Raw genomic sequence first — 17,695 nt, 5'->3', positions numbered from 1 at the left:
AATGTATGTATGTATGAATTTGAATCAAGAAAATTAATTATATTTTTTTAAATATTATAACGGTTTTTTTTAAATACACGTTTTTGCATAAACTTTCAGTTCAGGCTATAAAGCTTTCTTCTTGCTAACAGCTGCTAATATGTATGTATACATACATACATATGTATGTATGTACATATATAAATAACTCCGTGCAAATAATAAGGGTTGTTGTTTCAAATATTGGTGTGTTACAGGGATTTAAAAACCATACATAACCTGGCATAAATAAGTAGTAAATAAGTTAAGAATTACACTAATTTTATAAAAACGCACAAGAAATTTTCGTCAAAAACATTATTAAAAATAGAAGTAAAAAATATTAAATTGAAAGGAATTGTTTGAAAACAAAGCACAATAATTTTTATTAACGCAAAAGGAAAGGTATTAAATTAAACATAAAATAATAATTTCTTACATCTATAACTATAAAAATAAGGATCGGTATCTAAAAATTATTCCACATTAATTTGTTAATTAACGGTTTAGTTTCTCATAATCAAAATTATGCCATATTAATTTGTTAATTAACAGTTTAGTTGTTAAAAATATCAAAATTGTTTAAATATAGTTAAAAAATCATTAAAATTCCTATACATTGTATTGACTATATTAGAGGAAAATAAAAAATTGTATTAGTATAGAAAGTTGTTGGTTAAAGAGCGCATGTTCTAAATTGTCTATATGAATTTTTATTTTAACCAACCATATGTAAAAAACGCCTTGAAAACTATACACAACGCACCTACTGTTGGCTTTAATCTTCGTTTCTATTTGTTTTGTTTTATTGAGCATTTTTTTGTTTACATTGACCCCAATTATGTCCCTGACGATTCAAACACCTGTACTTATTGGTAAAAATGTTGTAATGCGAATTATATTGTATGTACATATTTATTAATTTTATAGATTCAATGGCTGCTGTGTTAAACAGTTGTGCCACCAGCAACACGATAAGACAACACGATATTAATTTTGAATCGTACGAAGGATATCATCACCCACATTTAGGCCCATTATCTTCATTAACCTCATTTACGACAGCACTGGGAAGCCAACAATATTTGCATCAGTTGCAGTTATACGACACCACTACCATGTATCCTTCGCTGCCAAAGTATCACCGGTCTTCGGCACAACAGCAACTGACTACGCCTAATCACCATACGTCTGCATACGCAAATCATCATACCAATAGCGTTGTAAGCCATCATCAATTCAATTCCTCGTCGTTAGCGTATGGTATGCCAGTCAGTTCGGGTTATTCCTCACAACATTCCACTTTACAAAAACAATATTCTGCGGCATCAGTTCAGAGATCTTCGTCATCGGCGGAGGCTTGTCGCAGTTATTGGGGTCATAGTCATCCCACCTCTTCGGTACTGTACCGTAATGATCGCCATCAATCAAAGCGTAAATCTGCAGTAGAACTTTTGGCAGAAAGTAAGCCTTTTTTTGTAAAGACCGAAAATATTATAGAACGTACAAATTTTGGTGCCAGCACTCTGGTTTGCAGTGGAAAGAGAGGTCGTAATGGCTCTAGTGTGGTCTTGGATGAGGGTAAATACAATCCATCGTATGGGGAAACAACTTACACTGCCGCTGAAGCTGAAAGGCGTTACGGTACAACCAAGGCTCATCGTCGTTCTTCTCACATTCATCATCATCATAGCAACCATGCTTCTCAACAATGTTCTGCGAATAATACCATGTATCATGGTAAGTTCAGAATGTCGTTGTCAAGTGACGGTTCACAAGAACGCGATAAACTTGCTCGTTATCGCAAAGAACACTATGGCGAACCCCTAGTTTTAAATGAGGTGAGTAAATGGTGCTATATATACCTAAAAGTTTCCTAGATGAGAAGTTATTTTTTTCAGACAAAATCGGTTTCATTTGAAGAGGATGTGGCATTTCGCATACCTCCGCCTTTATACTTTTCTCAACAAAACTACAATAGTATGTATGATAGTGGCGACGAGCCATTGGTTTTGACCGAAAATTATAGACCTATAAGTCCTCCAGCTGAATATGCCGAGGATTCGACAGAAGTTCATAATGATACTAGACCAAGGTAAGTCTTTCTTTTAAATTATAGTTAATTTAAAGTTGAAGTTAAAAAAATTATTGAAAAATGTATATTGGTGCATATAATTTTGGATTTCTTAATGATTTAATTAGAGAAAAATTACATTTTTATTTATTACTCATTACATTAATTAATTCTGATTAAAATAACTTGTACTTATGATAGTTATAAGAACTTTGGTACATTTTTATCTATTTTTTATGTTGCTATCCTCAGTTCGAAGGAACATATTTTATGGATGTTATAATAGATTAGGAAACTGTCTTTAAAAAAAAGTTTGGGCAAAGTGCACCAAATTATAAATGTAAATGACAAAACTACAAAGTTTTATAAAAGTGTTTCTCGATATTTAATACAAACATGAAGCAATGATAATTTCACACACTAATAAAGATTTCGTATTTATTTTGCTTTATTTCATTAGACGATTTTCTCAGAATCATCTTCTGATCCATTGTGCGTTGTCTATGTATCCAAAAATTACAAGATGGTCACCATTCGTAACTGTGAATGTAATTAAAAAAAGTGGTGGAAAGAAATATTTACACCATATTTTATTAAAATCAGACTACGCACTCTGTGCCAGGAAACCAATTTTTGGACCAAAAGTAAAATTTAGGTTGAGAGGAAAAATAGGTTACACATTCTAAATTCGGGGGCTTTGGACTTTTTTATCATTGTGAGTTATTGCTTTTAAGTGGCATTTTTAATTTTTTTAAATCTAATTAAGATTTTTAGTATTATGCCTCGATACACGTTACCCAAATATTTTTTACTTTATTGATCATAAATACTTCTAAGAAACAAATATTTAATTTTTGGTTATGTTTTATCCGCCATTTTTAGTGCAGTTTATAGAATTTTGAAATCTGTATTCGGATTTGTAATCAGTGACCATAGATTTACAAAATATATTCATTGGAAATTCCTTTTAGTCAATATTTAGAAATGTTGGTCGCCAATTTAAATTTTTAATTTCTTCTTACAAAATACTAATCAGCGTCCCCGAAAACCTTATATGTGATATTTATTTATTACATAGATCCACTGCTCTACTCATTGCCAAAAATTTCATTTTTGTCTATGTTTGATCCGCCATATTGGATTCAGTTTGTTAAATTTAAAAAATTTTAATTCGCATTCGAAATCAGTGACTAAAGAACTAAAAAACGTGTTCATTCAATCAAATTCCATTAAGAAAACTTTTAAAATTGTGAATCGCCATTTTGGATCCGCCATTTTTATTTTTTAATTTTTTTTTCGCAAATTCTTAATCTGCGTATATCCACTGCTCTAAATATGGCCAAAAATCAATTTAGCTCGCCCTGTATGCAGAGACCGAAAATAACTCGATCACATAATCAAAGTATTTCAAGCTAGAGTGACCGAATGACGAATGTTTATGCATAACATGTTTCCTAGGGTGATCGCCACGGTTTTTCCCGACCGGTGTTTATCGGTTTTTTCAACATTGAGGAACTCGTTTTTTTTTGAAAATTTACTGTATCCGAATATCGAATAATCAGGTTTTTTTTATGTATTTTCTATATAACATACGATAATAGACATTTTAAAATAGTTTTGTAATATTAAGCTTCTTATTTTATATAAGTATTTCCAAACTCCAAGCATAAGCCGATTTTTTAACCTTTCTTTTTTTGCAAAATAAAACGGTATATACTCTTACCGTTCGTATTCGTATATAATATTTATTCTAAACTATATTATTGTATATACACTCCTCGCCACTTAAACAGCACATATATAAATTTTATATATTTTTGGATCAGGAATTTCTGGAAACTTGTTTTTTCCCCTCATTGTAATATTTTTCGTTCTGAATAAAAGGTGATACTAATGGTTGCTATATCTGTAATATTTGATTTTATATTTTTTTTGTAAATTAATCGAAAAAAGCTACTATTAAAAATTCGCCACTTGAAGAGAACATCCCCCAGAAAAAGTGATTTTATAGTAACTTTTGTAATTAAAACTTATTAATTTAGATTATTTACAACGATATAAATTAAACTAAGCTATTTTAGTAATGTGTTGAAATTCCTTCCACTTCACAAATCACAAAATCGTGTTTGGAAGTGATTCATATAGCTTGGCCATGTAATTCAGTTGTACTGAGCTCCAGACTTCTTAATCTTTCCGGGCAACCCATTCCTACAAGCTTTCTATAATGTTTAAGTCTGGTGAATATGGAGGGCAGCTCAACAATTCAACATTTTGGAACTCTATATAAGATTTTACGATCCGGGCAGTGTGGATCGGGGCGTTATCTTGTTGTAGGATCCAAGGGCTAGGTCCATATAGGTCATTGGAAACCGAAAAAAATCTTTTTTATTAACCCAATGTAGTTCTTAGCATTTACACTTGAGCTCACAAACTGAAGCTCGAAGGTGCCATAATAGGAAACTGCTCCCCAAACTATGACACCACCAACACTGCTATGCTAGACGATTCATATAATGTGGTTCCATCCGAAGGGCATGAAAATAGTACTTACATAGCAGTGTTGGTGGATCCATACTGCCCGGATCGTAAAATCTTATATAGAGTTCCAAAATGTTGAATTGTTGAGCTGCCCTCCAGACTTAAACATTATAGAAAACTTGAGGGAATGGGTTGCCCAGAAAGATTATGAGTCTGGAAAACAGTATTCAACAATTCCTGAACTAATCTATGCAATTAAAAAAGTCTGGAGCTCAGTACATTTGAATTACATGGCCAAGCTAAATGAATCACCTCCAAACAGGATTTGTGAAGTGTTAGTCAATCAAGGAGGTTCAACACATTACTAAAATAGCTTAGTTTAATTCATATCGTTGTAAATAATCTAAATCAATAAGTTTTAATTACAAAAGTTGTTATAAAATCACTTTTTCTGGTGGATGTTTTTTAATTTATATGAAATCAAATATTACAGATATGACAACCATTCGTATCACATTTTATTAAGAACGAAAAATATTACAATGAGGGGAAAAAACAAGTTTCCAGAAATTCCTGATCCAAAAATATAAGCTTTGCAAAAAAAATTGATATATGTGCTATTCAAGTGGCGAGGAGTGTATGTATGTACATAAATAGTAGAGTGACGATACTATTTTCGGAGTTCCTATTTTATGGTCAATTATGGACCATGGTCTAATTTTGTCACTATATGTATTATAGTTATGAGCGTTATAGTAATTTTCTGACGGGGGCGTCTATGAAAGCTAGTGCCAATTATGAATCGATCCGCATAAAATTTGACAAAATATGTTTATTTCGAATTTCGCAGCTATACTTTAATTTTGAAGCAAGTTATTGAGCGTTATAGCCATTTTCTGAAGGGCCCTTATATGCGTAGTATTCAACAATACTTCGATGTATTACAAACAGAATGATGGTGGGAATAAAAATATTTTCTTTGACAGGGATTTTAACTATTTTTTAAAGATCTATTATTCAACATATATAAAATTTATTAATATTTTATGCATTTTTATATTGCATCTCAAATGTGATCAGTTATGTACATAGATATTTTAAATTCTGTCAAATGCATAAAATATTAATAACATTTAAAACTTTTTCCATACAGAACGTTTGAAAATAAATCAAAAAAATAGATGTAATGCCCGCGACAAAAATATATTTTTAATATTTTGCATAAAAAGGTTCGAATGTTCAATCGACTTACGCACTTTAAAAAAAAAATTTAAACGGGGAGAACAATTTTTCTGTGAAGGTTTTCTGTGTTTCTGGAATTCATGTTATATAAAAAACGCATATTTATTGCTTTTATCTCTTTTGATTAAAACCGGTTAGCCGGTTTTAAAAAAATGATCAACCGAAAACCAGTTTTTTGAAAATGCCATTTCCGGTAATTCCGAAAACCGGTTTTTGAAAAAAGTCAAATAATATCGATCTCCCTAATGTTTCCATTATTATCACTAGTTCAGATTCTCCAACAAAAAGTAAATAATAACAAGTGAGAGTGTTATATTCGGCTGTGCCGAATCTCATATTCCCACCATCAAAGCGTATGCCGTAAAAGGAATGCTTCCCAAATTAACTGAAATGGATTTTATATAATAGATAGGGTTAATTATTTTTAGATCGATTTTGGTTCATATGAAACATCTTTACATCGAATATCACTTTCCGAATGAAATTCGGTAGGAAGATTTACATTCCTATAAATGTTTCTTATATAAAATTTCCTAATTTTTCACATATTTTTAAGTCAGCAATGATTGTTAAAGTAATTTTCTTATGGACCGATCCTCAATTAATAGAGAGTAGAGAGATTTTAACCCGTATAAAACATATGTGTGTCGAATTTCATCGCTTTTCTCGTATTTCTGAAGGTGATCTTGTATGGGGGTAGGGTCAATTATGGGCCGATCGACATAAAACTTGATAGATAGATTTTGGATCATAAGGGACTTACTTATGCCAAATTTGATCTCTATACTAGTATTTTTAAGCCAGTAATGAACGGTAAGGTCATTTTTTGAACGGGACCTTATATGGTGGGTAGGGTCAACTATGGACCGATCCACATAAAACTTTGATAGAGTGATTTTGGCTTCATTGAAACTTATGTGTGTCGTATTACATCACTATACTCGTATTTTTAAGCCAGTCATTTTCTGAAGGGGACCTTTTATGGGGAGGTATGGTCAATTATGGGCCGATACTCATGAAATTTGGTAGGGAGATTTTGGATCATATGAAACTTATTTGTGTCGAATTTCATCGCTATACTCGTACTTTTAAAACAGATGTGCCCGTTAAAGCTATTTATCGGCGGTCTACTTGTATGGGGGCTATCCGAAAACGTGGACCGATATTGCCCATTTTCAATACGAAACAAATCTATAGAGAATATTTGTGAAAAATTTCAATCCTCTAGCTCAATCCGTTCGGACACTATCGTCCTTTCAACAGACAGACGGACGAACAGACATGGCTAGATCGCCTTAGAATTTAATAAGGACACAGAATATATATACATATATACTTTTGTGGGTGTATAACCAATATTTCTATGTGATGGTGGGTATAAAAAGAAAAAATGAATTCTGAAACAGGTTGAACTTGATGTCCATCGATTTGTAGTTAGAAGCTCTCACCACTGAGCTACAGATCTCTTTTTCGAAGAAAGCTCTAATTGTTGTTACACTGAAAAATGTCGTACATTTTAAGAATCTTTCGTTGTTTCGCACCACGAAATTCTTTCGTAATATACATACAGTGACTGCCATTAATATTCGGTTTTTTTATTGAGTGCTATTTATATTAAAATGTAAGCAGGAATTTAAAAAAAAATCATATTAAGTTTTTTTTTAAATTAATGTATATTTCTCGAGATCAAAATATATTATTCTAGAAATTAAAATTAATGATAAAAAAGAAATAAAAAAACAAAAAAGTATAAAATAACAAAAAGTTAAAGCTTCATTAATATTCGGTTTTATAAAAACTTACAACTTATCATCTTAAAATATGACTTAAAAAAAACTAATATCTGGTAGGATATCCATTATTTTTTATTACTTCATGTTGTCGATTTGGCATATTAGAAATAATTTTTTTAAATAATCTAAGCTGATTTTGCCCCATTCTTCTTGTAGCCTTTTTTTGAGCTCGTTTTTAGAAGAAATTGGACTTGTACGGATCTGACGATCTAAATGATTCCATAAATTTTCAATGGGATTCATGTCGGGAGATTGGGCTGGCGTTTCAATCACTTTTGGGCAGTTATAAAGTAACCATTCACGGACAACATGGGCTTTATGTTTAGGATCGTTGTCCTGATATAATTTAAAGGTTGACGAAATTCCCATTTTTTCAGCTGATTGCTTTAAATTGTCCTTCAAAATGGTTAAGTATAGATCCTTATTCATGGTACTATCAATAAAAACTAGATTTCCAACTCCTTTTGACGATATACATCCCCAAACCATCACATGTCCTCCTCCGTGTTTTACTGTTGAAGTAATGTTTTTTTATTTCAGCTCCTCATTCGGTTTACGCCATACCATTGTTCTTCCGTCACTTCCAAATATATTAAATTTGCTTTCATCAAGAAATATAACGTCGTCCCACCAACTTACATCCTTTTTAATATGTTCCTTAGCAAATTTAAGTCGGTAGTTTCTATTTTTAATATTTACATATGGCTTTTTACGGGCAACTCGTCCATTATACCCTTGCTTTTTAATGGTTCGACGAATTGTTGCTTCGGAAACTGCCTTTTTAAATTCCTCCTTCACCTCAGTAACAATTTTAGGAGCACTTAAGCGCGGATTTGCCTTGATTTTTCTAACAATTAGACGCTCTTCCATATCTGTCAACTTTTTCGGTTGGCCAGTTTGTTTTTTAAAATGAATACGTCCTTCGTTTTTATATCTTCGAACAATATCACCGACAGTATTTGGCTTCATATTTAATATTTCAGCTATACTTTTATAGGTTTTTCCATTTTCGTAATGAAAAATCACCAAATTCCTCTTCTCCAATGAAGTATTTTTTCCTTTACGACCCATTGCTTTTTATTAAAAAAAACGGTTTTAAAACAAATTTCACTTGTTACACGAGTAGACTTAAACTTCGTAAATATAACTTCGTCCATTATTCAAGCTATTTTTGCAGAGTTGCAAAATTACAGCGTTGTACATTTTGGTAAGAAGAAAAAACCGAATATTAATGAAGCATAGATTTAGGTAATATTCCAGGTTTTCAAATTATTTAATTAGTCGTTGTATATAAAAAAAAATTGATATATATAGAGAGCTCTTAACGTGTACATTAATATGTATAAAATAACTTTTTGAAATATCATATTTTTTTATTTCAAAATTCAGAACATAAAAACCGCAAACATAGTCGTTGTATATAAAAAAAATTGATATATATAGAGAGCTCTTAACGTGTACATTAATATGTATAAAATAACTTTTTGAAATATCATATTTTTTTATTTCAAAATTCAGAACATAAAAACCGCAAACATAGTCGTTGTATATAAAAAAATTGATATATATAGAGAGCTCTTAACGTGTACATTAATATGTATAAAATAACTTTTTGAAATATCATATTTTTTTATTTCAAAATTCAGAACATAAAACCGAATATTAATGACAGTCACTCTATGGTAAAATTTACGAAATATTAATTTATGCAAACATTTTTGTTCATTTTAAAACAATTTTACTAATTTTAGTTAAAAATTATTCTTCACACAAATTTTTAATTTTTTTATGAAAATAGTTCGAATTAGTTTTATTTAATGATAATATAATTAACACCATTATGTTTAATTTCGCAAAAATTTAAGAAAAAAATGTTACGAAATGTTTTCGTAAAAAAAAGAACTCTTTGTAAGGGTACACCGAAACTTTGGTTTACTGGAATCAAATCTATTAGAATTTGTGTCACTTTTACATTTGTAAATGTATAATTATTTGTGGAATACTACCTTGTGAAAATTTTTCAAATTTTGGTTATGAGTGATGTAGTTATTTCATACATTACTTGGCAGTGAGTGATCTTTATCAACACCATTAATTATTTAATTGTCTAGAGCGTGTGTCTAATATGGAATTATTTACTGGTTCTAATCATAGTCAACATTAGAAGTTTTTTGAAAAAGTATTGTTTTTTAAATTTTTGTTAAAACCATTCCAAATAGCACGATCAAATAACTTGTTAATGGAGCATTGGGTAAGAGAATAGACTAATAAACACAAATTACTGTAAAGCCGATTTTAAATCCGGGAAAGTGGGGTAAGCACATTTGTAATCAGTTATTTTCTGGTTATCGTGGAACAAAAATCGGATAGGTAAAGATTTTGCTGAGTAAATTTTAATAATGGAAAATTATTTCAAGATTTTTTAACTTTTCCGCAAAATGTGTAAATTTTTTTTCGAAACATAAAAAATTTCTTAAAAATGTTAGCACCCTTAGATCAGATGTTGTACCGTAATGTAAATTTTCTTTTCCCAATTGTTTTAAAAGCTCCATGTCATTTTTGCTTTTGTAAAGTTATAATAAATTCGTTGGTTTGTTCGATTGGGTTTGATTGGGTAAAAAATCGGCATTTTTGAACCAAAAATCAGGAAATCGATACTATTTTGAAAGTAAAAATTCGTCTGGCCGGTTTTTTTGGTGTCGGTTAACCGGTTTTTTTATGGATGAAATTTTCTTTAAATTTTGTGATAAAATAACAACTTTCATACACATTTTGTGTTAATTTTTCTATCTAAATACTTTCGGTTTAATTTTTATTTTCCTACTCTTTTTTTCCTAATCTTTTTAGAAAATTTTATGATGGTTGGACCATAATTGACCCTACCTCCCATATAAAGCCCTCTTCAGAAATAGGCTTTAATACATATTCACGAGCGTGTTTAATAAACATTGATAAAAATAAATACCGTAAAAATGAGACCTAATGCCTCAACAGATTTATGAGGCATTAGGCAAATACACGACAAAGGTTAAAAAACAGTGAAAATTGGAATGACCTGCTCAGAGCATCGCCCTAAATCCAATAGATTAATTTTTAACCACAATTGATAAAAAATTCCGCTGAAATAGCGAACAAAAACGGATTTCTTTTGAAAATAATCGTATGGGGAAAAGCAAGGGGAATGAAAGGCGATTGTTAATAATAATGATAAAAAAAATTACAAAAATGGCTTAAGTAGATCCAGATATTCAAATCAGAACCAAAATAGATAAAAAAATTGATATACAAGAAATTTAAATAATGATATATAAAACTTACACTTTGAGTTCAAAAATCGTTATTAAAATTTTCGGTTAGCTCTAGATTTGTAGAATTGGAACTAAATTCCAAAGTTTTTTAACAACTTGGAAGTCTACAAACTATCTTTCTAAAGAGTATTATCATGATAACAGTTATTGCAGTATTCCTTGCAAGGAAGTTGAAAATTGAGCCTTTTTTTGTTTTATCCTTATAACAATAATTTGGGCTAAATTCATTTGAGTTTTTCCATAAAGTACTACGAACACACACCAATAATACCATTTTTCGGTTAAAATTGGAAATTCGCTAAAACGCAGTGAAATATTCAGAATTGAATTCAACTTTTGTTTGTTATTTTTACATACTCATGAATTCAAAATATTACACAATTCACAATCGGTGCCGTAACGTTGTATGTCGTAAGTTTTTAATATTCTTTTGTTTTTGTGTCAATAAATGTTTCTTCGAAATATTAAAGACATATGATGATACAACAATACGATACCAATAGTGATAAATGCGATGTTCTTTCTTTTAAAAAATATAGTTGTTGATGTTTGTAAGTGCTTGTCATGATGTTTGTGAGGATCTTATTACTTCCAAAATTTCATATTTGTATATATGGTTTATGTATCATGATGCAAGAAGAACAAATATTGTTAAAAGTAAAAAAAACACATTAACCAAAAATCACGAATTTATTTCAAAATATTTCACTAAATTTTTAACGAATTTCCTAATGTTATTTAAAAATTTTTTTATTGTTATATGTTGGTACTATATTGTAAAAAGAAATAAAATTCGTTTACCTTAAATTAAAGTTATAAGGATAAAACAAAAAAGTACAATTTTCAACTTCGCTGCAGGACATCCAAGGTATCCTCCAGTCAGCATGATTATACTCGAATGACATAATTTTATGTAGATTACCGTGTTGTTAAATAACTGTATGAATATTGGTCCGGTTCCGTTTAATTGGAATTTTTTAATTAGTTTTTTCTGTGTTCAGACTATATAAAATCTTAAAATCTAAAAAAATAATTACTAACTTTTTCCATTTACTTTATCAAATTTTGAGAAAATTTTCATGTGTAAAATCAATTTGAATTAAAAAGAAATTACAAAAATATTGTAACGAAATTTAGGGCAAGGATTTCTATGCAAATGCATAATAATATAAATAACTTGACCAAATATGACACACACATCTTTTTCACCCTAGCCCCATACAAAATATCCATCAGAAAATGGTTTTAATGTCACACAATCACCCAATATTATGAGGGTCGGACAATTTCATATAAAAAGATAACTTTTCATTTTTGACTCTTTTTGATGACCTAAAAGTGACTAATAAGCATCAGTTATGTATGCAGAATATCATCATGTCATTCATTTACTGAAGGGAACTTAAGGGATAGGATCAAGTGAGGCCCGATCATTACGAAAATCAGCAGTATTATTAAGACTTATATAAAACTAAGTTTTGTCGAACATATTTATGAGCCCTATTCAGGGGGTAGGGTTGTGTGGGGGCTATACGAAATAGTGGATCGATTTTAATAATTTTCAATAGGCTTCGTCCTTCGGTCAAAGAAGATTATTTGCCAAATTTCATCATATTATCTTAAAAATTGCGACCTGTAGGTTTACATGGACGCACCGACGGATTGGTATACTTTAAGGTGTGTGTAGGACTTTATTATTGACAAACATCAGTACAAACGCATAATACCCTCCCCACTATAGTGGTGTAGGGTGTAACAAACTAAAATTATTGATTTTTTTAAATAATATAAACAATATTTTTTAATGTAATGAATTTATGAAAATAATATTTATTTCTTTAATAGACATAGATTTATTTCTTTAATAGACACTTCTCGAGATCGTGGTTCCGTTAAAGAGGTATAAGAGTACATAAAGTAATAGTTTTTGGTGCATATTTTGACATTTTTAGTGCATATTTCCCATTTTTATAGGACATATTATAGGCGCATATTTTTAATTTTTTTGTGCATGAAAATCCTTGCTTTGATTATGATTATAAACACGAGCACGATATTATATAAATAGAGTTTTCAAGAATGTGTTCGCTAGAATGTCCTGGAAATATGTATCTAGAAAATCATGACTTGGTATAAATAGCGAAGGCAAGAAACCAAATGAGTCAGTCTTTAATAAATCGTCATTGACTAAAGTTAATAAAGTCGAGTGTTGAAGATGAATATGCCGCCTTACAGTAACAGCATTACAATTGAACCACAACCGCTGTCGACAATGAGTTTTCATACATTTTGTATGGAGAGGAAAATATTGTATAAAGCCGATTCACACAGGGAAACTATTTTTGGAAAACTTTTGAAAAAGTTTACATTATGAACCGGCTCGAAGCGAAATCACATAAGGTGGTGTTCAATCAGCTGATAATTATTTATAAGTTATGAACTTATATATTACTACAATTAAACTTTTCGGATCAGAGTTGCTATCTGACCGATCTCTTGTTATCTTAATTTTGAAATAAAATTGGATGCTGTAATAATGAATCGAAATAATGAGACTTGTTACGCATAATTCAATAAGGGGTGTAATAGAAATTATGCATCTTTAGCTAATTCTGCGTTAAAAATACTGATATTTGAAAATATAATTGCAATGAATAATGCACTATAGTTCGAAAACAACTAACGATATTCAGAAACAGTCATTAACTAAAATGTAGAAATGCGTAAGACGTATTATAAGATTAGTGTGTCCTTTGATTTATGGTGACTTCTAATTAATGGTAAGAAGCTACATAGTATATATGATGCAATTTTCATTCAGTTATATACAATTCCGCAGCAAACCCGTTATTTTTCTGGTCTATTTTTATTTTCTTATTTATTAATTTTTTTTTTTTTGATAATTACCAGAGACCTTTCATAAATGGAACCCACGAACTCCATTCATTAAAAATATGTATGTAAATTTTATTCATATTTTTATTTTTATCTTCTATAAAGGTACAATTATCAGCGTTCATATTCACACTCACATGAGGCCAATGATAAATCTAAATACACTGCCGCATCATACAATATTAATAGCCACAAATCCCTGCCTGATTTACACACACAAATCAACCGTCATTCACCACATAGTGAAATTTTAAGTTGCTGTAGTCGGGGCAATAGATCCATTAAATCCGCTGGAGAATCTTCATTAAATCGTGATTCAGGTGGTTCTTCGGGTCACTACACCCACCGTAGTGAACCGTGTTACCGCCAACATCGAGTTGAGCTCGATCGAGAGGAAAGAGCTAAGAAATGTTGCAGTGCCACCACACGGGTTGAGTATAGACGTGATAGTGGCTCATCTACACAACATAGCAACAATTCATATTGTGACTACTCTTGCAAGCCGATGAATGAAAATTTCGACTCTCCGGATTATTTATTTAATTTCACTACACCCGAAGTACCAGAAGCCTTTCAAGATGACTACATACCACCATCACCACGTTATCAAAGTGACGACACTCGCTATTATAGTTCCTCGACTCATCAAACTCATGCTAGTCAGAGTTATATGAAACATAAAGCCTCATCCGATGAACCTATTGTGCAGTCGCCTGGATCTCAACCATCTATTGAGGACATTAGTCCTCCACCTATTCAATTTAAGCGCCAAAAATGTATCCGATTTAAAAGACACAACCGCATATCGCTACCAGTGCAACCCTCAGCACCTCCCTACTCGGCCAATGATCACTCTCATACATCACCAATGGATACCTACAGAAGATCAGAGCATCATCGTTATTTCTTCCCCAAATGCTTCTCAGCTGATGAATACCAGCAGCAGCAGCATGCACCACCGCCACAGCATCAACATTCACAATCACAACAGCAAACACCGCAGAAACCTCCCCTACCATCGCAGCAAATATCACAACAACAACAAATAAAAGAGTTCAGAGATCAATATGCCAATCATGCTCTTCGACGTTCTCATGAATTGTTGCATACATCGTCAGAGCCACTAATGGATTTGGAGAAATTTTTCGATCGGTTGGGTTTGAATGATGATAAATTTCATGAAATCTATACATTTTCAAAAAGAAAACACAGTAACGGCAGCAGTGATGGCAGTAATAGTACAGTTTTTTTCTCCGATGTTAGTACCGTTGACTCTATGCGTTTGCCCGATAGTACCGAGACACAGCCACAGGCACCACAGACCTATAGACCCACTGAACCACCATCGATTGTGGAACGTAATGCACGCATAATAAAATGGTTGTGTAACATACGTAAGGTTCAAAATAATGGAAATTAAAGATATTGGAAAAATACATTGTTGTGAACGTGAAAAATGAAAACTGGTAGAACTGAATACCAGATCCAATATTGATGAACTTCAATTATTTATATTTTTTTCAGTTTAAATTTCGATGTTATATTAAGAGATATCTATTCGAAAGACATGCTCCGATTTTATAGTAAACTACTACGTATATGTACACAGCGTATGTATTTCAACCAAGTCATAATTACAATTTTTATCGAATATGTTCAGTCTTCCACTTTTAGTTGTGTTATTCAAATAATTTGTAAACAAAACACATTAAACAAAAAAAACAAAAAAAAAAAAAAAAAAAAAAAAAACAAGAAAAGAAACACATTAATTTTTTTACCACAATTGTATTGACACAGAACTCGTCTGTGTACTACAACAAGTTATTGTTGTAAAAAATTACAGCGTTTCGTTTCTTTTTTTTTTACATTAAAACTAAAAAAATAAATACGTGTGTTTACAAGTCGATTTTAAATTTATAGATTTTTTTGTTTGGAAAGTTATAGAACACATGCAATGAAATATATTTATAATTTTTTAAAGCAATATCTGTAGATACATAATTATGTGTATGTTATATGTCAGTAGAGTTATGTTATGTAAGATTCCTTATCATAAGGTTATTTGCTACGAATTCGGGTAAAATATTGTAGTAAATTAATTTTATTATTTATTTGTTATATGTGGCAATAAAACTGAGTCATTAAGCCTGTTTAAAAATAGTATTCTCCTAAAATTTTGTAATAACTACTAAAGGGCTCAAATACTTTCATATAAAATAAAATGACATTTAAACTACAATACCTTTGCGTAATGGATAACTATGTATATATGATGACCTTTAGCGACCTTTGTTTAAACGACCACGTTCCGTTCCGTGATAAGTAAGCTGATTATACATACTTAAAAGCTTGTCATAAAAACAATTTTTTAAATAATCTTATTTTGAGTACTACACCATTTCCATTTGTATATCAGAACTTTCCAATTGAATGTTTCAGAAATTTCTAGTTATATATCAGAAATTTCTAATTATGTTTAAGAAATAATTTTTATTTTTCAGAAAATTCTAATTTTATTTCAGAAATATATACAATTGGAAATGGTGTAGTTTAACTTTGAAGTACATATTGTTATACAAAAAGAATTTATGTTTTCACGGCAGCTATTAATTAACATTTTATAATTTCTAATCCAAGTTTAAATTATCTCTGTTCGGCACTTACTGTAAACAAAATTATCTAATCGATTTCTCTAAGGGCGGGTTTTTAAGTTTATCTAAAATTAATTTAATGTTAATCCTCTTTGCTGTTTTTGAGTACTAGTTTAACTGAAGATACACGAGGCTCTTTTAGGCGAAAGCCGTAATTGGCGATGGCGTTATGAATATTTCGAGGCCAAATAATCCCTCCTTAGTGGTATCATACTATTAAGGGGGCAACTTAACATTAAAACAAAGAAATAAAAAATTAAAAAAAAAATTAATTTTATTTTTTGGAGTCCCTAGACTTTGAAATAATCAAGAAATAATACAAATTTTTACAAATATTACATACGCAGCTTGAACACTTTGTCATTTCTTGCTTAAGTTTGATCTACCTACCAGATACCAAATGGAAAATCCCGATTCCCGAAAATTCCGGGATTTATTTAAAAATCCCAAATTTCGGGATTTCCAAAAAGCCTACTAGTACAACGAGTTTAATCTAAAGTTTAGGTTCTAAAGTACTAAAAAACAAACTAATCAAGTACTCAAAATCAACTTTCGAAGATAAATTTTAATTTAATCGCTAACCGTTTACCTAAAAATTGTCTCTTATTGAAGGATGTTAAGAGAAATAATTTTTGATAAAAAATGACAACATATATTACACCAAGATCGATTTTGTTAATACAGTTAAACACGAACTCCGTGCAACTAGTTAAATTTGTTCGTTATAAGCTAAGTTCGTAATAAGACGGGTGACGTTTTTATATATCGAAATATAAAGTAGCATTTTCCGCAATTAAAAGAATATGAATTTTAAATTTATTTAATTTCTTTACAAAAAATCACCATCGATTTTATTTGTTCATATACTTTTTAACGAATTTAAATTTTCTTTCAAACAAAGCTGAATATTTATTTTCTTATGATTTCAACACATATACTCTAGGAAAATTTGACAAAAAAATAGCAATCTGGGGAATTTTAGGTAGCTAAATAAAAATTGGCACATAGCTTCTCCTTAGCTAATATTAGAATGAAAAATTGGGACATAATCTGTATCGGATTAAAAAATATTAATATTTAAAAATACCATTGCAATGAAAAAAGAATGCACTATAGCTTGAAACAACTAATGTTATGCGAAAATAGTACTCAACAAATTGTAGGGAATTTAATTCTTTACAGAAATTATAATAGCATAAAAACGCATACGACGTATACTAAGCGAGATTTTTGGGA

The 17,695-nt window shown here is 30.5% G+C and overlaps 1 protein-coding gene across 1 annotated transcript; it reads left to right on the top strand.

The window, feature by feature from the left end:
• The first annotated feature begins 242 nt into the window (after window positions 1-242).
• Window positions 243-15,557, top strand: LOC119600398. The gene is made up of 4 exons (XM_037950588.1): window positions 243-423; window positions 949-1,859; window positions 1,920-2,113; window positions 13,914-15,557. Exons 2-4 carry the CDS (start codon window positions 954-956, stop codon window positions 15,226-15,228), a joined length of 2,415 nt encoding a protein of 804 aa, XP_037806516.1. The 5' UTR covers window positions 243-423; window positions 949-953; the 3' UTR covers window positions 15,229-15,557.
• Window positions 15,558-17,695: the final 2,138 nt, after the last annotated feature.

This window comes from Lucilia sericata, unplaced genomic scaffold, assembly GCF_015586225.1.
Source record: "Lucilia sericata isolate MDLA Ls3-8-SP2 unplaced genomic scaffold, ASM1558622v1 Contig000112F_arrow, whole genome shotgun sequence".
Taxonomy (NCBI): Eukaryota; Metazoa; Arthropoda; class Insecta; order Diptera; family Calliphoridae; genus Lucilia; species Lucilia sericata.
This window is presented reverse-complemented; position numbering and strand designations above follow the sequence as displayed.

Bases quoted from the DNA above. Each gene is read 5' to 3' on its own strand.
- LOC119600398 (XM_037950588.1), top strand. From the start codon at position 954: ATGGCTGCTGTGTTAAACAGTTGTGCCACCAGCAACACGATAAGACAA. The intron at 1,860-1,919 runs GTGAGTAAATGG...TATTTTTTTCAG, and splicing joins AACCCCTAGTTTTAAATGAG to ACAAAATCGGTTTCATTTGA. The intron at 2,114-13,913 runs GTAAGTCTTTCT...TCTTCTATAAAG, and splicing joins CATAATGATACTAGACCAAG to GTACAATTATCAGCGTTCAT.